Source organism: Spermophilus citellus, assembly GCF_964194105.1.
Source record: "Spermophilus citellus genome assembly, chromosome: 6".
NCBI classification, from domain to species: Eukaryota; Metazoa; Chordata; class Mammalia; order Rodentia; family Sciuridae; genus Spermophilus; species Spermophilus citellus.
The window spans coordinates 107,220,671-107,241,432 of NC_138187.1; the positions used below are offsets into that span (position 1 = coordinate 107,220,671).

General features: G+C 33.9%; 1 protein-coding gene across 8 annotated transcripts in view; it reads right to left on the minus strand.

The window, feature by feature from the left end:
* Positions 1-20,762, minus strand: part of AKT3 (AKT serine/threonine kinase 3) — a 276,038-nt gene that overhangs the window by 108,446 nt on the left and 146,830 nt on the right. For all 8 annotated transcript variants that reach the window (XM_081300515.1, XM_081300516.1, XM_081300514.1 and 5 more), the window contains 2 exons: positions 10,432-10,576; positions 2,944-3,075 (listed from right to left, as the gene is read on the minus strand). In XM_081300515.1, coding sequence (XP_081156641.1) covers positions 2,944-3,075; positions 10,432-10,576 — 277 coding nt within the window. The remainder of the gene's footprint in view (positions 1-2,943; positions 3,076-10,431; positions 10,577-20,762) is intronic.

A 20,762-nucleotide genomic window follows, 5' to 3' on the forward strand; every position in this document is an offset into this window, starting at 1 on the left:
GTTCACAGCAGCACAATTCACAATAACTAAACTGTGGAGACAACCTAGATGCCCTTCAGTGGATGAATGGATTAAAAAAAAGTGACATATATACACAATGGAATTTTACTCAGCAATAATAGAGAATAAAATTGTAGCATTTGCAGGTAAATGGATGACGCTGGAGAAGGTAATGCTAAGTGAAATTAGCCAATCCCCAAAAAACAAATGCTGAATGTTTTCTCTGACTCATAGTGGGGTAGGGAGTGGGAACATGGGAGGAATAGATGAATTCTAGATAGGGAAGAAGGGAGGGAGGGAAAGGGAGGAGGCAGGGGATTAGCAAGGATGGTGGAATGTGACGGACATCATTATCCAAAGTACGTGTATGAAGACATGAACTGGATGTCAACCTACTTTACATACAAACAGAGATATGAAAAATCGTGGTATGTATGTGTAATTAGAATTGTACTGCAAAAAAAAAGTAAATGTATAAAGACATGAATTGGCGTGAACATACTTTATATACAAAGATATGAAAAACTGGGGCTGGGATTGTGGCTCAGCAGTATAGTGCTCGCCTAGCATGGGCGGAACCTGGGTTCGAACCTCAGAACCACATAAAAAAAAAAAATAAAGGCATTGTGTTGTATCCATCTACACCTAAAAAATAAAAAAATATATTAAAACAACAACAAAAAAAAAGATATGAAAAACTGTGCCCTATATGTGTAATAAGAATTGTAATGCATTCCGCTATTGTGTATTTAAAACAAAATAAAATCAATTAAATAAAAAAAACATTGAAAGATAACCTTGAAAGCCGCAAGAGAGAAACAACTTATCACGTGTTCAATGGATTGTCAATAACAGACTTCTCACCAGAAACTTGGGAATCTGAAGGCATTAGGTTGATATGCTAAAGAAAAAAATCAGAGTCAACCAAGAATCCCTTATCTTGAAAAACTGTCCTTCAGAAATGAGATAGAAATTAAGACACTCAGAAAAAAAGAAGCTGAAAGAGTTCATTTACCACTAGATCTGCTTGGAAGAAATGATAGAGGTCCTTCTAATTGAAATAAAATGGCATTAGATAGTAACCTGAAGCTGTATAAAGAAATATCTTTAGCAAAGGTAAATACATGGTCAATTATAAAAGTTATTATTGTAACCTGGTAATGAATGCTTTTTGTTTTACTTCACAATTTAAGAGACTAATGCACTTAAAAAATCAGTAGTCTCTGATTTTGAACATATATTTTCTTTCAAAAAATTGATAAACAGATTTGGTGGGGAAAGCAAGAAGAAACTATATGGATCAGAGTATCCTAACCATATTTTGTCAAATATATCCAAATCTGTACAAATACTCAGAAAAATACAAGTAGTTAACGATAACATACAATGTCTTATAGGATATTTTCAAGTCTGATGAATAGAAATTAAACAATAGAGTACAAGAATGACTAGTACATAAAAGGAGGATCAAAATAGAACTGATAGTGACTCAACTGTTTGATATACAACAGGTAGTGATAATGATAACAAATACTTATAACAATATGTTTATCTTAATTTAATACTATTTTAATTTTAATTCAATACAGTTTAATTGATAAAATTTATTCATAATGGCAAATATATTATGTTTATTTATTAAATTATTCCTGACAGCAACTCTAAGATGTGGGTACTATTATTTTTGTCATTTTGCAGATGAGGAATTTAAGGCATAAAACGTTGAGTACTTAGGGGATCATTTAGTAATTGGCAGAGCTTACTACTACATTGCAGTACCTTCCGGAAAATACTGGTTTCAGGTACTGTGCTAAACACTTTACACGTCCTAATCCTCATAATAGTCCTAAACAGTAGGATTTATCCTATCAATTTTACAAATAAAAGAAACTAAGACTCTAATGGGCTGTCCAACACACTGAAGGATATTTAGCCTTTTACTTGGTGACTGTCAGAAATATCCCTCTTCCCAACTGAGATAAGTAAATATGATCCTTCCCCCACAAAAAAACCCAAATATTTCCAACTGTTACTTACTCAGGAGTATTCTCCCTAAAATTGGTGTTAAAGGTCATTAAATGGGATGTGAACCTAGGTCTGTGCATCTCCAAAGTAAATGTTCTTCATAATAGGAGACACTGACTTATGAAGAATTTGAAGCAAATATTCAACAATGGGTGGGGTCAGAGTTTCATGAAGGACAGGGAACAATTCATTCCAGATGAGGTTTATAGTTGCAAATACTTGGAAGTGGTCTATAAAGTATAATACAGTATAGCACATCATATTACATGTATCATTTGTTGAATTAAGACATAAAGCATGGGCCAATTTATAAAATGCTTCAAAATTTGTCTTTTGAGAGAACTGTGATTCAATGTAGAATTCTGAGTGAGAAATGAGTCATTAACATGTTAATTATTTGTAAAGGTCTAAAATGAATAAAGCTGAGGGGGGATTAAGCCATTCTAAAGGAATGTAAAAGAGTCATTTCTTTTAGTTTCATCATTCTAGTGTTTTCACATCTACTTAGAATGCTTTTCCATTCAATGTTATATAATCTCTGAGTTATGAGTACAAAACCATTAATACTACCCTAGTCAATTTTTTATTTAGTAAGAAATTCAGAATACTGGGAAAAAATATTAAACAACAACACTATTAATATTAGTGATACAGATCACAAATATATAGTAAAAATACTCCCAAACATATCATTAATATCTCCATTTCCTTACAGAAATAAAATACCTTCAGTATAATTTAGGCTAACATTATTAATTTCTGAAAATATTTGATTAACTAATACTACTGCAGCAGTAGCCAACAATCAATATTTTGCTTGTTCAATGGAATTTCTACACTTTAGCATGTCTAAAAATGAACATAAGCTTGTATGTTCATGGCAAAAAAGATTTAGTATAAACTCTTCTAATCAATTACCTTTGCAATAATGACTTCTTTCTTCAGAATCTTCATGGCATAATATTTCCCACTTGCCTTCTCTCGAACCAAAATAACTTTCCCAAAAGTGCCTTTTCCTAGTAGTTTCAAATAGTCAAAATCATTCATTGTCTGAAAAACACAAATTTAAAAATCTAATATTAAATACTTGAGATAATTTGTTAGTATGAAATGTATATATCTTCAATATGCACTCAAAAACAAATTTTGCCAATTTCTAAGCACCCCTAAATGAAAAAGAATTAGATTGGCATTGGCTGTCTTATCTACAACCATGAATGTTGAAAGTGATGTAAGTAGTCTTCAGCTACTGGAGAAAATTATTTTGAACCTAGACTTCCATAGTCAATCAAATTATCAGTTAAGTGAAAGAGCATAGGGAGAAAAATGATTTCATTAATTTTCAAGGTCTCGGGCTGTGGTTGTGGCTCAGAGGTAGCACGCTCGCCTAGCATGTGGGAGGCACTGGGTTCGATCCTCAGCAACAGATAAAAATAAAATGAAGATATTGTGTCTACCTAAAACTAAAAGTAAATAAATAAATATTAAAAATTTTTTTTCAAGATCTCAAGGATTTAGTATTGCTGCTACCCTAGGATAATGGGATAAACAAAATGTCCTACATGAATACTTCCAATATGCCTAAGGAAGCAGCACTTTTGAATAAGTTATTTGAGAATGTATTTCATTAAAATAAGGATGGAATCTAGAAAATTTTTAGAAGAAATGGTGAGACCAACCCTCATTAGTGAAAAGAAATCTAAGATAGCCGTTTTAACTTCTGAAAAAGTGACTGGTACAATTAAGACCATGAAGGCAGGCAGACAGAAGAAGAGCTATTAACCTTCTAGCTTGCAATGTCATGTCTCATTCCTATTTCTAAATCAGGTGATCTCCAAGATTTCACTGGGCAGACCGACCACTTACTCTCTACAGTCTCCTCTGTGTGTACTTCTGTGTTCAACATTCTTCCATAAACTTTCAAGTTTTTTTAAATTGTTTGTCTTCCCCACTCAGCTTTTCCTTTTTTTGGACTTGTCTTCATTTGAAATTACTATTATTTTCAAGGGCTTATGGATGGAAAAGAAGGTTACTAGGTATGCTAAATTTACTTTCTTAAAATTAAACTCAGTTTAGAGCATTATGAATAACATGTTAAGCACTTGGGTTTTATCCTACAAACAGAAGTCATTGAATATTTTAGTGCCTTTTATAACTTTTTTTTTCCTATTTACCATCCATCTGAAGAAAATGTGAGAAATGTCTCAAATCAACGTCTTCAGCTTCCATCTTAGGAAACAAGGGAAAAAAGCAAATTAAATCCAAAATAATAATAAGAAAAGAAATGATCAGAGAGTAGTAATGAATTAAAATTTTAAAATAACAACAATCGAGAAAATTCAATGAAACCAAAAGGATTTTGAGAAGATCAATAACAACTGATACCCTTTAGTCAGACTGGTTAGGAAAATAAGGAGAATATACAAATTACCAATATCAGGAATGAGAGAAGTAATATCACTACAGATACTACAGATATTAAAGGGAACACAAGAGAACATAATGTCTTTATGACAATAAAATTGACACTGAGGGAAAATGAACAAATTCCCTAAAAGTCTCAAATTACTAAAATTGGAGAAAAAACAGATAACTTGAATAGCTCTATATTTATGAAGGAGATTGAATTTGTGCTCAGAAAATGTTTCAATAAAGAAACTCCAGGTCTAGAAGGTTTAATTGGTGACTCTCACAAACATTTAATGAAAACAAAATGATACCAATTCTATACAAATTCTTCCTGAAAACTGAAATGAAGAAATACTTCTCAGTTCATTCTAAGAAGTATCAGACTGATACCAAAACTAGACAAAGATATTTTAGGAAAACCATGAAGCAATATCTTTCATGTACATACACATAAACATTCTAAAACATTAAAAAATGAACACCTACATCCATTTGCAAACTAATTTGTTGTCTATAATTTTGATAGTTTCCCCAAATGTTAGTAACTATTCAATATCTCTAGTACAAAGGAAAAGATAAGCAGCAAAGAGACAGCGGGGGGGAAAATGACAAAATAGACTTATTAGTTCAACTACAAAAACATGGGACTCTACAAATTTAGAATATAGTAACAAAGCTAGTGGCACTTGGACAATAACAGGCAATCTGAGGAATATTTATCTTTAATAATAATTTTTTTTTAAAGAGAGAGTGAGGGGGGGAGAGGGAGAGAGAGAGAGAGAAAGAGAGAGAGAGAGAGAGAGAGAGAGAGAGAGAGAGAGAGAGAGAGAATTTTATTATTTATTTTTTAGTATTTGGCAGACACAACATCTTTGTTTGTATGTGGTGCTGAGGATCGAACCCGGGCCGCACGCATGCCAGGCGAGCGCGCTATACTGCTGAGCCACATCCCCAGCCCTTTAATAATAAATTTTTTAAAATCAGGGAATAGCCACCAAACAATTTGTGCTAAGTAATCCCCAATGATGGCTTCCTTCTTCCATGAAAACATGAGATCAGTTCTCTCCCTGTGCTATCCTTGTATCCTGTGTTGAATATGGACTGTGATGAAAGGTATACTTTGTCAGTTCCAAACCCAGCCTCTAAGTCTAGCAGCTTATGCTGCCTCCTCTTGGAAAAATTTACAAAGCTAGCTCTACTACTACAAGGAAGCTTAAGCTATTCTACTGAAGAGAGAGAGGGTACATAAAAAATCCCTGGAAGATAAGATACAACAGAGAGAAACCATGTGGAAAAACACCAAAGTGCCTCAATCAAGTCACCATCAAGCCCCCTGACATGTAAGAAAGTTTTCTTGGATTTTCTAGCTTAGCCCATGTGCCAATTGAAGGCAGCCACTTTAGAGCCTATACAAGATTAGCAGAATTGCCCAAACAAGAAAATCATAACACACTGCTGTCTTTTAAGACATTAAAGTTGGGGTAATTTGTTCCATGGCAATAAACATCTAAAAGATAGTATTCTCATTAACCATAATGTACAGCTCAAGGTTTCATCTGAGCAAAACCAAGTAAGTAAAAGGGGAGAAGGACTCTCATGAAGTTTGCCCTTCTGTCCACTACCCCTCCTTCTGGTGCTCTTTCAACTTCTGTAACACTGAATTAGATTTTTTTTTTCCCTTAGTGCTCAAAGCCTACCACAAAATAAGCATATAAGAAATGCTAATATATGAAATTTAGTAAAGAGGATGAATTATAAGAATATCCACATTGATAATTGTGAAAAGGAAAAATATTGTGCCTTTATTGTCATTTATAGCCAGATTTTTAACAAAAAATATAATAAACCGGGCATGGTGGCACATGCCTATAATCCCAGCAGCTTGGGAGGCTGAGGCAGGTGGATTGCAAATTCAAGCCAGCCTCAATTTAGCAAGGCCCTAAACAACTTAGTGAGACTCTGTCTCAAAAAATAAAAAAGACTAAAGATATAGCTCAGTGATTAAGTGCCCCTGGGTTCAATACCTGGTACCAAATCATCATCATCATCACCACCACCACCACAATAAAATCCTCATATATTTTTCCACCTTTATCTCTTTCAAATTTTTTTCTCTATTTAAAGTTTTTCTTTTAAATTTACATTTTCATATAAAATCCTTCCATCCACTAGACATAGAACTTCAAGTTACGGTGTTACAAATTTCCCATTTTCAAACTGTGTTAACAATATTTTATTAATATGTTAACCAGATTTTCAAGAATTTCAGAAAATTAAACTGGTTATAGCTGTTGTATCTTATTTTAAATTTTTTATCTCATCTATAATTTAAAAGATGAAATTAACTGGGACCTGACTTTAAATTCATCATCATAGTCAAATTTCAAGCTGTATACATGTGTTTACTCACATGAAAAGAAGCTTTTTTTTAAAAAAAAAAAATCTCTGAATAAGTGGATAAACCTAGAGTTTTACTTTTTGACTGAAGAAAAAGTGAGCTAAAATAACTTAAGAGATATTCAGTTCAACCAAAAAATAGAAAGTAAGTCAACAGAAAAGATTCACAGACATTTGGCTTAGATCAAGTTCAGGGTATTATCTAATTAAATCAAAATTTCAAATAAGGATAAAGTTGTGCTGTATAAGTTTACCAGGTTCATACATTTAGCACATGGAAGAGACAGAATTGTTGTTGTTGTTACTTGTTTGTTTTATTGTGGTACTAGGGATTGGGCCTAGAGGCTTGTGAATGCTAGGCAAACTATCACTGAGTTACATCCCTTTTTTACAATTTCTGGAGACAGGATCTCATTAATATTGCCTAGGCTGGTCTTCAACTCAGTTATCCTCCCAACTCAGCCTACTGAGTACCTGGGTTTATAAGTGTAGGCCAGCTCTCCTAGCTCAAGAGTGAGGATTCAAACTCACACACTTCAACCCAAAGAGTTCTTATTCACTTTTTTTTTTTGTAATGTGAGAATATTTTTATTGGTTGTTCAAAACATTACATAACTCGTGACATATCATCTTTCATACATTTGATTCAAGTGGGTTATGAACTCCCATTTTTACCCCAAATACAAGTTGCAGAATCACATCGGTTACACACTCACATTTTTACATAATGGCATATTAGTGACTGTTGTATTCTGCTACCTTTCCTATCCCCTACTATCCCCCCTCTCTTTCCCTCCCATTTTCCCTCTCTACCCCATCAGCTGTTGTTCAATTCTCTCCCTTGTTTTTTTTTCCCCTCACCATCTCTTATATGTAATTCTGTTTAACAATGAGGGTCTCTTTCCATTTCCATACAGTTTCCCTTCTCTCTCCCTTTCCCTCCCACCACTCATCTCTGTTTAATGTTAGTCTTTTCCTCATGCTCTTCGTCCCTGCTCTGTTCTTAGTTGCTCTCCTTATATCAAAGAAGACATTTGGCATTTGTTTTTTAAGGATTGGCTAGCTTCACTTAGCATAATCTGCTCTAATGCCATCCATTTCCCTGCAAATTCCATGATTTTGTCGTTTTTTAGTGCTGCGTAATACTCCATTGTGTATAAATGCCACATTTTTTTTATCCATTCATCTATTGAAGGGCATCTAGGTTGACTCCAGAGTCTAGCTATTGTGAATTGTGCTGCTGTGATCATTGATGTGGCAGTATGCCTATAATATGCTCTTTTAAGGTCCTCAGGGAATAGTCCGAGAAGGGCGATAGCTGGGTCAAATGGTGGTTCCATTCCCAGCTTTCCCATGAATCTCCATACTGCTTTCCACAAAATTACAACTTTCTTATATTTGATAAAGGGGCTAAAAGCATGCAATGGAGGAAGGATAGCATCTTCAACAAATGGTGCTGGGAAAACTGGAAATCCATATGCAACAAAATGAAGCTGAACCCCTTTCTCTCGCCATGCACAAAAGTTAACTCAAAATGGATCAAAGAGCTTGATATTCACTGTTCTAATACCAAATTTTGGGTTAGGGCAACACTTCCCTAGCATACATGAGGGCCTAGTTCAAGCCGAAAAACTGTCAAAATAATAACAAACAAAACAAAAAACATACCCACATACAAGCCAAATCTCAAGGAAAATACCTTTAATATTTGTGTTTTCCTACTTGAAGAAGATTAACATATCAAACATATTCTAAAAGGTATTTAGAGAAATGACATGTTAGACTGTTTTCAACACCCAGATATTCAGATTCATCTTAACCTACAGTTTTGTTCTTGTTTTAGTACCAGGGATTGAACCCAGGGGCATTTAACCACTGAGTCACATCCCCAGCCCTTCTCTTATTTGAGACAGAGTCTTGCTAAATTGCTTAGGGCCTTGCTAAATTGCTGAGGTTGGCTTTGAACTTGAAATCCTCCTGCCTCAGCCTCACAAGCTGCTGAGATTACAGAAGTGTGCCTCCACATCTGGCTTTAACCTACCGTTTTTTAATTAAGAAAGTTGTATTTCAATTGTATATAGCAGTAAAAAACATTATTTACAATTCCTAAAAATATAAACTGGTATTTATTCTAGAGTACCTAGGAAAAGAAGACACTGTTTTCCTCATTGGCTCAGTAGCTGCTATTAAAAAAAAAAAAAAAAGCTAACATTTTCAAGATAGCTCTTCCCAGCTGACTTTAGTGAAGTTGAAGGCACCATGCAGGAAGTATACCCAGAGCCATTCTGCTTTGGCTTTTAAGACAACATAAAATGCCAAATGAAAAAGGACTAAATCCTAAGAGAAAACTTTTCATTTTGAAGGTTCTAAAATATTAGAGAAAATACAATTCATAAAATCATATAAGGGGGTATCTTTCACATCTCCGTTATGATCCCTGTCAGTATTCAGTGCTAAAGTGCTGGTCACTTATTTGGTTTTAAGTAACAAACATTGCAGGTTTGTATGGTTAAAAAACACTCATATGCATACATAAGAAAACAGGATGACATCTCTCTGCAAATGATAGTTTCAGTATTCTTCCTTTTTTTTTAATCTTTCGGTTAAAACTGTATTTTAGGATAATCATTGACTAGAAACTTAACAGAATAATGCATCATTATTTTATAAACCTTAAAAAATTATTGATTCAGGCAAAGACTGTTAATTAGTTTAAAATCATCAGGAAAATGAGCAGGTGGAGAATTGGACATTTATGTAATGCCAAAATAACTACACATTAATTACTTTCTAGTTACAGAGGGAAATACTATTTGCAATGGAAGGATTAGGCCATCCTCAAAACTGAACCAGTGGCCAATGTTTTATTTTATTTATTTTATTGTATTTTTTGTGGTACTGGGGACTGGATCCAGGAGCACTTTACCACTGAGATACATCCGTAGGCCTTTTAGGTTTTTGAGACAAGGTCTCACCAATTGCTGAGGATCTCACAAAATTTCTGATGCTTGAACTTGCAATTGTCTTGCCCTGCCCTCTCAAGTCACTGGCATTACAAGCATGCACCACCATGCCAAGATAAATAATGATAAATAAATATGTGAGCTCCACTATTAAATATACATCATCATCTACCAAATATGCCATGGTCCTCCAACCCAAATTCATATATTAAAACCTAACCCCCAAGGTGATGGTCTTAGGTGGTGGGGACTTTGGGGGAGTGATTACATAATGAGGGCTCTGTCCTCAGGAATAGGATTGTTGAAGGCCAGGCGTGGTGGCATGTGGTTGTATTCCCAGGGCTTGGGAGGCTGAGGCAGAAGGATTTCAAGTTCAAGGCCAGTGTCAGCTACTTAGCAAGACCTTAAGCAACTTAGAGAGACCCCCATCCCAAAATGAAAAAAGGACTAGGGATGTGGCTCAGAGGTTAAGCACCCCTGGGTTCAACCCCTAGTACCAAACCAAACCAAACAAAAAACAACTAATCAGGTTCTTTCAGCGAATTGATATCATGAAAAAGGAGATAATATCAACATTATTTCTTTCAAAGAAATAGATATTGTGCTAATAGGAAAGTAAGCTAATACTATTTTCTACCTTTCTTTTATGATGGGTTGTAGAAGCATCCATTTCTTCTTCTCCTATATTATCAATTTGTGAAGTTGGACTACAATTCATTCTCTCTTCTTCTTGCCTCTGCAGTCTGTCTGCAACAGCCTGGATAGCCTCTGTCCATTCTTCCCTATAAAAATGAGTAAAAGTTCTCATTAAAGATGATGATGATACTTTAAATATTTCATAAAAAATGAAATCAACACAATTATAGTATATTCCTGGATAGCCCTCCACTGCTTTTTACCATCACCCCAAGGTGAAAATAATTCTAAAAGTATTTTAATAATATGCCTAATGTCAGAAGTAGCATTTACTTAGAGATAATAAAGTAAAAGAGGTTAAAAAAGGATTTAAAATACACTTAAAATGATTTAAAACTACAGTTAAATTTTAATTGTTTTTACACATCCTATTAAGTAAACTAACCCTCAAAAGTTTGCTGCATTTTCTGTTAATGTTTTGTTTAGCTACTGCAAGTCCACTGCAAGCAGACTCAAGATCTTTAAGTGATCCAACAGTTTTAATAAGATTTTTCAAAACCAAAACTTTTAAATTATTCACAGATTATAGGTGAGTTGTAGGAAGAAAGAAAGGAAGGAAGAAAGGAAGGAAGGGAGGGAGGAGGGCACGTGGGCAGAGTTTGTTGCTAAAAAAAAAAAAATAAGTCTCAGGGGCTAGGATATAGTTCAGTGGCAGAGGGCTTGCCTAGTATGCATGAGGCCCTGGGTTTCGTTCCCAGTACTGCAAAAAAAAAAAAAAAAAAAAAAAAAAAAAAAAAAAAAAAAAAAGTCTCGGGCTCTATCAAGCTTTATTTTTTTCAATTTTTTGTGCTATGGTAATATCAGGGTTTTTTCCCTGCAAAAAATTTTAAAATCAGCTTCTTTGTTCAAGTCCAGTAGAATGGAATTATATTAAATTTGTAGCTGAATTTTGGTGGAAGAATTGCATTAATTAATTAATTAAGGCTTTGAATCCATGAATGCTGTATAACTCTCCATATATTTAGAGCTTTAATTTCCCAATGCAATGCTTCTAATTCTCTGTGTAAAGATCTTGGCCATTTTTAATTGAATTTATTCCTAGGTATGCTTTTATACTATTATAGAAGTTTAAAAAATATATTTAATTTCTAATTCTTTGAGATACAGTTTGTGTGTGTACTATTTATTTACTTACTTACTTACTGGTGCTAGGGAATGAACCTATGGCTTTGCACCTGCTGAATAAGCACTCTACCAATTGAGATACATCCTCAGCCCAATTCCTAATATTTTTTACTTGTACTTAGAAATGTAATTGACTTTTACATTTTGACTTTGTACACTCGAGCTTTACTTCATATAATGTTTCGAATAAGTTTTATTTTTCTGGATTTTCCACACAAGCAAACTATACTATCTGCAACTAAGGGCAGTTTTACTTCTTTCTTTCCAATCTGTATCCCTTTTACACATTAGCTCCACCATTACCTCAGATTAGACCTTCGGTACAGTGTTAAATAAAAAACAAAGAGACCAGACACTCTCACTTTGTTTAAGAAGTTAGGGACAGGGCTGGGGTTGTGGCTTAGCGGCAGAGCACTCGTCTAGCATGTGCGAGGCCCTGGGTTCAATCCTCAGCACCACATAAAAATAAATAAAATAAAGTATTGTGTCCAAGTACACCTAAAAAATAAATATTAAAAAAAGAAGAAGTTAGGGAAACAGCCTTGGGCCTTTTACCCTTGAACACTATGGGAACTAAAGTTTTGTTTTGTTTTTCTCTATCCCTATCCATTAAGTTTCCCTCTATTTCTAGTCAGTCACATCTTTTTGTTAGGAAATGCTGATTTTTACCAAATGCTTTAACTGTATCTGATGAAATGACCAATGCTGTCATCTTTATTATTGGTTCTTCTATTTTATTTTATTTATTTATTTATTATTTTTTTTATTGGTTGTTCAAAACATTACATAGTTCTTGATATATCATATTTCACACTTTGATTCAAGTGGGTTATGAACTCCCATTTTTACCCCGTATACAGATTGCAGAATCACATCAGTTACATAGGAAAGGCAGCAGAATACAACAGACATGAGTATGTCAATATGGTTCTTCTATTTTAGAAACTGGTATATTCGGTTTAATCTAGCTGCTAGTTCACTGAGATGCCTACCATCATTTTCCCACCCTCTTCCTACCTCAGTTTGCCACCACAGAAGTGTTGTTTCAATTGTTCTTGGGCAGCTGCTATAATAGCATAGATTCCTCTGATCTGCCATCTTTTATGGGCATTCTTATTTTTATGCAGTTCACTTATGTAATGTACTCCAGATTGAGTTTTTTAATTCCATTTTTCTTCTCATTAGCTTGGTAGTCATCTTCATCACACTATCAACATCCTCTTAGCAGTTATTCTTCAAACTATAACACGCACCTTTGACTTAGTAAATACAGCAATCTAAGAAGAAATTAAATCCTTTTTTTTGTCTCAACCTGAATTTATATATTATTATTTCAAGTGTTCATTCTGGACATTCTGTTCTGACCTATCTTCAGAGAAGTTCACTAATTTCCTCTAATGTGAGGTTTAATTTATTATTTTTACGTAATTTTTTTATTTATATATGACAGCAAAATGCATTAAATTCTTATTACATATATAGAACATAATTTTTCATATCTCTGGTTGTATACATAGTATATTCATACCAATTCGTGTCCTCATACATGTAACTCTGGATAATAATGATCATCACATTCTATCATCATTAATTACCCCATGCCCCCTCCCTTCCATCTACTAGACTTGTAATTATAAAATATTTTATTTCAATTTTAGAGTTTCCATTTGGGTCCTTCCTGTAGTTTTTCTATTAAATCTCCTCCCATCCCAACATTCTGAACACACTGGTACACAATTTTTTAAATCACTGCTACATAGTTCCATTATCTGGAGCTATGGAAGCTTCTTGGAATCTAATTCCATTACCTGTTTTTTTTTTTTCCCATCTTTGGTTTTAACATATTTTAAAAAATCTAAGTATATCGATTTTTGGACGAGTCACAGACATTGTACATAAAAAATTTTATAATATGAGTCCTGCTTATATATAATCTTCAGTTAAAGAGTATTTACATTTGCTTTTAACGGGCTCTTAAAAGACTACTTAAACTGGACAAATTTAATACAATTTCAGAACTATAGTAATTTAAAACTAGTTTCAATTCTCCAAAGATAAGTCTAATTTCATTTACCCTTACTTAAAAGGTATAGTTCTTCTTAAATTTATTTATTCTAATTGTTAAACATGATGGCAGAATACAATTCATTCCATATTACGCATATTGAGCACAATTTTTCAAGAAAGGCTACAGTTCTTTAAGGTACCATGTTTTCTCTTTGGCAGGCCCTAGAATTCTGAAACACAGCTCCCAGGTATAGGAGCTACTCAAATCTCAAAATAACCTTTTTTGGAACTAGTAGCTCCCACTAAGGAAGAGTGAACTCATTGTGAGATTTTTCTTCCATGAGTATTGGCCCCATAAATCTTTAATCTTACTAGCTCTATGATGTCCTTTAAAAAAAATTGTTTCTTTTGGTCTAGCTTTTGTAGCAATTTTCAATTAACTACTGGCCCTAATTACTGATTAACCATAACTAAAGCAGTAACCAAACCAAAGCCTTAAAGCATACTGGGTGTAGCGTCTACAAAAGCATAGTGGACCAAAGTACCTCATTAACTGAAATAGAATATCCAATCTTTGAAGTAATGCTGGAAAATGCAATCAATTTAAAATACAGAATGTGACTCTTATGAAGCAAGCATATTCTTTTTAAAGTACTATTTACAAAAATTACCAAAGAGATTTCACAAGCTATTCATTTACTTACTAATGAATGTTCAATAAAACATCTAATATATGTGTATTAATGCTCAAATAAGCAATGATTTATGAAGTACTTAAAATTCTGTTATGGGAAATATTGGCATTATGAAATAAGTATAATATTTACAGACAAAATAATATAAAATACACATAAATACACTGGTGCTCTAATAAAGACAATGTAATATGTGATGAAAACACCCAGGAGAGAGGTGATTCTTGAATGTAGATGTATAAGGGAAGTTGGTACAGAGAAAAAGACAAGCAAAGGAGATTAGGTATTATTGGTGGTAGGGACAAAAGGGCAAGGATAACTACAGAAATGTAAAAGCATGGTATACAATCAATACTTGTAGATCAATACAGCTAGAACATGGGGTGAGCATACACGTGCACATACAGATGTTTCTCTGTATGGGGTATAAGTATAGCAATCATCATTGCAACACTGATAGTGATTAGCTGTAAGAAGGAAAATTAACCTCAGCTCACAATGTTGGTAGTCATATATTACACAAAAAAATACATGATTTAAAAAACATACTTATCAGAAAATAATTTATAGTGCATTCATTGAAGGCAGAGAAAAAAACGAGTGTATTTGCTAAGATGGAAATTGTTCAATCTTCTTTTAAACAGAAATATAACAGATAAGACTTTCGGGAATAAACAAAATTTGTTATTATCACAATGTTAGATCTGCAAAAGAATAATTGTTTAGGCTACATAATAACAAAGGTGATGGTACTGGGGTACTGTAAATAGGATGGTAAGGTACTCATGAAAGGGGTTGATGACCCTATAAAAGAGACCACAGAGAGCTCCTTTGCCCCTTCCACTATGCAAGAACACAGAGAAAAAAATATCTTCAATGAACCATGAAGAAGGCCTTCAATAACATCAGACAATGACTCTGGAAGCACGTTAACTTTGGCCTTCCCAGCCTCCAGAACTGTGACAATTGTTTCTATTATTTATAAGCTACCTACTTTAGGATATTTGTGATAACAATCTGAATGAAGTAAAACAAATCCCATTCACAAGAACATTGAAAAGAACAAAACACTTAGGTAAGCTTACCAAAGGAGGCAAAGGACATACACACTGAAAACCAAAAAACATTGCTGAAAGAAATTAAAAGCAGAAATAAATAGAACACTTCACGTTTGTGAAGTGGAAGACTTATTATTGTTAAATGTCAATACTACCTAAAGTGATCAACATATTCAATGCAATCTCTATAAAAATCAAAGTGCCATTATCGCAGAAGCAGTAAAAAGCAAGGCTAAGACTGATATGGAACCATAACGGATCCCAAAGAGCCAAAAGAATATTGGAAAGAACAAAGCTGAAAACCTCACACTTCCTGATGTTACAACACATTGGAAAAGTACAACAATTGAAACACAGCATGGTGCTGGCATCAAGGCAGAACAAAAGACAGTCCAGAAATAAAATCATGCATATATAGTCAAATGATTTTCCACAAGGATACCATGAATGAATAAAGCTGAAAGGATAGTCTCTTTAAGAAATGATGCTACGGGCTGTGGATGTGGCTCAAGCGATAGCGCGCCCGCCTGGCATGCGTGCGGCCCGGGTTCGATCCTCAGCACCACATACAAACAAAGATGTTGTGTCCGCCGAAAACTAAAAAATAAATATTAAAAAATTCTCTCTCTCTCTCTCCTCTCTCACTCTCTCTTTAAAAAAAAAGAAAAAGAAATGATGCTATGCAATTCACAATAAACTGTGGAACCAACCTAGATGGCCTTCAGTAGATAAATGGACAAAGAAAATGTGGTATATATACACAATGGAATATTACTCAGCAGTAAAAGAGAATAAAATCATGGCATTTGAAGGTAAAATGGATGCAGTTGGAGACTACAATGCTAATGAAGTTAGCCAATCCCTAAAAATCAAATGTTGAATATTTTCTCTGATATAAAGAGGCTGATTCATAGTGGGGCTGGGAGAAGGAGCATGGGAAGATTAGACAAACTCTAGATAGGTAAAAAGGGTGGGAGGAGAAGGGAGGAGAATGGGTTTAGAAAAGATGGTGGAATGAGATGGACATCATTACCCTAAGTACATGTACGAAGACAAGAATGGTGTGAATATGCCAGAGATCGGGAGGAGAGGCCCACTCACCATACCACTGCTGGAGATAAGGAGGAGAGGCCTGTCCTAGGCCCAGAGATACGTAGTGAGCCACCCTGTGCTGGGGTTCCTTATTCACTGAAGCATGGCTCCACAGCCCAACATCAGGGTACATATAGGCTTGAGGCTGCCACCACCACAAAATTGGGATATCACCGCTTATATCAAGGGACAAAAATGAGGACCTGGTAAGAAGTCACCAAGGTCCCTGTGGGTCTGGCTGCACCAAAGGTATCTCTACTAGGGGTGCTAACAGTTATCCTATTGCTGAGGTAACAGGGAGTCTTGCATGGGTTGCCTGTCTCTTTGTTTCTCCTACTGACAGTCAACTTCTTATGATTACCCTCTTACTTGTCATATAATCTAATATCTCCATATTCTAATATCCTACTTCATAAACATCTCAGCCAACCTCCCAGACCCCCTTCTACATTAGAAACTGTAAACCATTACACAAACCTATTGAATATAAGGTAGAAGACAACTGAACTCATCATTTCTGATTATAGCGACAAAACTGTAAATGTAAAAATAGAAGCTAACTGATCTATGGCTGCACATTGGGTACACTGAGTGCTGTAATATTGATCTCTCCCTTAAAAGTGAGGTATTGGTGACATAGAGGGACACTATAATACAATAGGGCAGAAGTTGTCATAACTCAGATGTACACTGCAAAAGAGGAAGACTCATAGTCATCATGAAAAAGCAAGGGAAGAACGTGCCCCAAACAAACCAAGATCACCTGGAAGTCAGGACCTCAGGAATAAAGACAAAATATACAATCTTGAAAATAAAGTTGACCTCACAGTGAAGATAGTAAGAAAACATGAACAGAATATTCAAGAATTATGGGATAACATGAAAAGACCAAATTTAAGACTTACTGGGAGAGAGAAAGGTTCAGAGATTCAAACCCTCTTCAATGAAATAATAGCAGACAATTTCCTAAGCACGAAGAATGAACTGGGAAATCAAATACAAGAGGCCTACAGGATACCAAATGTACAAAATTACAACAGATCTACATCAAGACACATTATAATGAAAATGCCTAGCATACAGAGTAGCATAGAATTTTAAAGGCTGCAAGAGAGAAAAATCAGATTACCTATAAAGAAAGACTAATTCAGATCTCAGGATATTTTCAACCCAGAATCTCGAAGCTAGAAGAACCTAGAACAACATATACCAAGCTCTAAAAGATAATGGATGCCAACCAAGAATCTTATATCCAGCAAAACTGAGCTCCAAATTTGACAATGAAATAAAAACCTTCCATGATAAACAAAAGCTAAAAGAATTTACAGAAAGAAAGCCTGCACTACATAACATTCTTGGCAAAATATTCCACAAGTAGAAATTAAAAAACAACGATGAAAACCTTAAAAGGGAAGAACTACAATAAAGGAGAAGCCAACCAAAGAAGAAACCAAGTCAAGCTAAATATCAAAAATAAACAAAAATGGCTTGTAATACAATCCATGTCTCTTTCAACTCTTTTGGATAAATTTTTACTCATAAAAATTTTAACTACAATATCATATAATTTTTCAGGTTTTTTAGAATTCATATTTTTTGTTTTCCATTTCACTTCACAAAGTTATACAAATATGTTCTTTAAAAGTTTTAGAATTTTATATTAAAATATTAAATTTTAAGATATTTAATATTTTAATATATAATTAATCTGGTATCACATTGCCTGTGATTTGAGATGAGGTATATTTTACTCTCTTATAATTTAAAATCCATTATTCAAGATTCAAGGATGAAAAAGATCAATCAGAGTAAAAATTGTTTAATAAGGTATATATAAAGGTAAGGGCCAGGTTGAGGGTAATTAACAAATTTTGTGATGCACCTTTCCTTCTATAAACTTGAAGAGGTAGGAGGTGAAATAAGAGAGATCCATTATGAAAATCTTGTAGGAGAAAGTGACCTAACTGAAGTTATTCCCACCAAAAGCATGTATAAAGCAACTTACAATCTAATAGAGTCATATAGGGAGGAATAAAACACCTCTCTCTACTCTTATATATTCTAAATTCATCTCTTTGGTGTCCCTTTCTGATGGAACTCAACAAGAAACCACATAACAAGGGGACTTATCATGCAGCCTACAGCATATGTCTCATCAAAAGGTGAAAGACGGAGAAAGGAGCCAATATGGCAGCAGTTGGTTACATGAAGCCACTCAGTATTTGAAATGTGTCCAGTATGAAATGAGGTGGCAATTGAGGTATGCTAATTATTAAATAGACATTACAGTCCAAAGAATTACTAAGACAAAGAAAATGAACATAAAATATCTTAATAACAATTATTTTCTTTGCAAATTATATTGGCAATCCATTGGGTTAAATGAAAACATATTAAAATTAATTTCTCTATTTGTTTAAAAAAAAGAAGTAAAGGAGAACAAGGTAACATATTCTGTATCTTGATAGTAGTACTATATATCCATATATATATGTTGTCATTTTTTATATTTTGTATTTGTGTTATCAAAATTCATATAACTATAAAACTAAATGGGGTAAATTGTACCATATATAAATTAAATTTAAAAAAAATGACTTTAAAAAATTTAGTTCATGAAGTGTTTTAACAGTTTTGGGCACATACTAACCACCTGATAAATAATGGCTATTATTATGATTCATTAAAACAACCAGCATCAAGTTGTTTCATAGTGGGGAAGGGAGGGAGAACATGGGAGGAACAGACAAATCCTAGACAGGGTGAAGGGATGGGAGGGGAAAGAAGGGGGTATGGGGTTAAAAATGTTGGTGGAATGTGACTGGACACAATTATCCAAAGTACATGTATGAAGACACGAATGGTGTGAGTATACTTTGAATATAACCACAGATATGAAAAAAATGTGTTCTATATACGTAATATGAACTGTAATGCATTCCATTGTGATATACAACAAATCAGAATAAAAAATAAGATAAAATTCAAAAAAGAATGGTGTGAATATACTTTGTATACAACCAGAAATACGAGAAATAGTGCTCTATATGTGTAATATGAATTGTAATGCATTCTGCTGTCATATATAACAAATTAGAATAAAAATAAAAATAAAAAAAATAGAAATGGTACTAGGGAAATTCACATTAGCCAAATTATGGAATCAGTCCAGATGCCTCTTGATAGATATGGTATATATACACAATGAAGTTTTACTCAGTCATCAAGAAGAATGAAATTATGGATTGAAATGGAGAACATAATATTAAGTGAAATAAGACAGACTCAGAAAATCAAGGATAGAATGTTCTCTCTTATATAGAAGCTAGAGGAAAAAAGGTGAGAATTAAATATCAATAAAATTGTAGGGAAGATCAGTGGAGTAGAAGATGATCAGGAGCGATGACAAAGGGGAGGAAATGTGGAATTAATTTAACAAAATCATATTAGGTGCTTATACAGATACACCTTATGTAGAAAGCACAAGTCAAAAATAAATAAATGAGTGAAAGGAAGATCAGTAGAAAAAGGAGAAGGAGACAAGGGAGTAGGGGAAGGGAAAAGTGGGGAAAATGGGGACTGAAATGGAGTAAATCAAATTCCATGCATATATGATTTTGACAAAATGAACCCAACTACTATGATAACTATAATCTCTAATAAAAAATCATGCTAGGAAAACTGGATATCAATGTGCAAATTAATGAAATTTGAGCCTTATTTATACAAAACCCAACCAAGTCACATGGATTAAACATTAAATTTGCATTAGACTGAGACAATAGAACTCCTAGAAGAAAATACAGAGGTCACTTATATGACTTTGGTGTTGGCAATAATCTCAACTGTAATACCAAAAGTGTGGGCAACATATATAAATATAGACAGGTAGAACTACATCAATCAGAAAGCTTCTGTGGAGCAAAGGAAACAAACTAAGTAATGTGAGTAAACTATATGAAAAAACATACATCTGAAAAGGGGATATGTATATACATGTGTGTATATATGTTCTACAATTCAATAGCCAAACAGACAAAAATAACCTACCCAAATAACCCAACTTAAAAATGGGCATTTCTCCAAAGCAGACACACAAGTAACCCACAGGTATATGACAAGATACACAACATTACTATCATCAGGGAAATGCAAGTCAAAAATTACAGTGAGATAACACCTCACACTGCTAAGATAGTCATTATAAAAACAATAATAATAATAGGTGTTAGCAGAGATGTGGAAAAACTGAAACCCTATGGGAATGTATAACATAGCAGTCACATATAGAACAC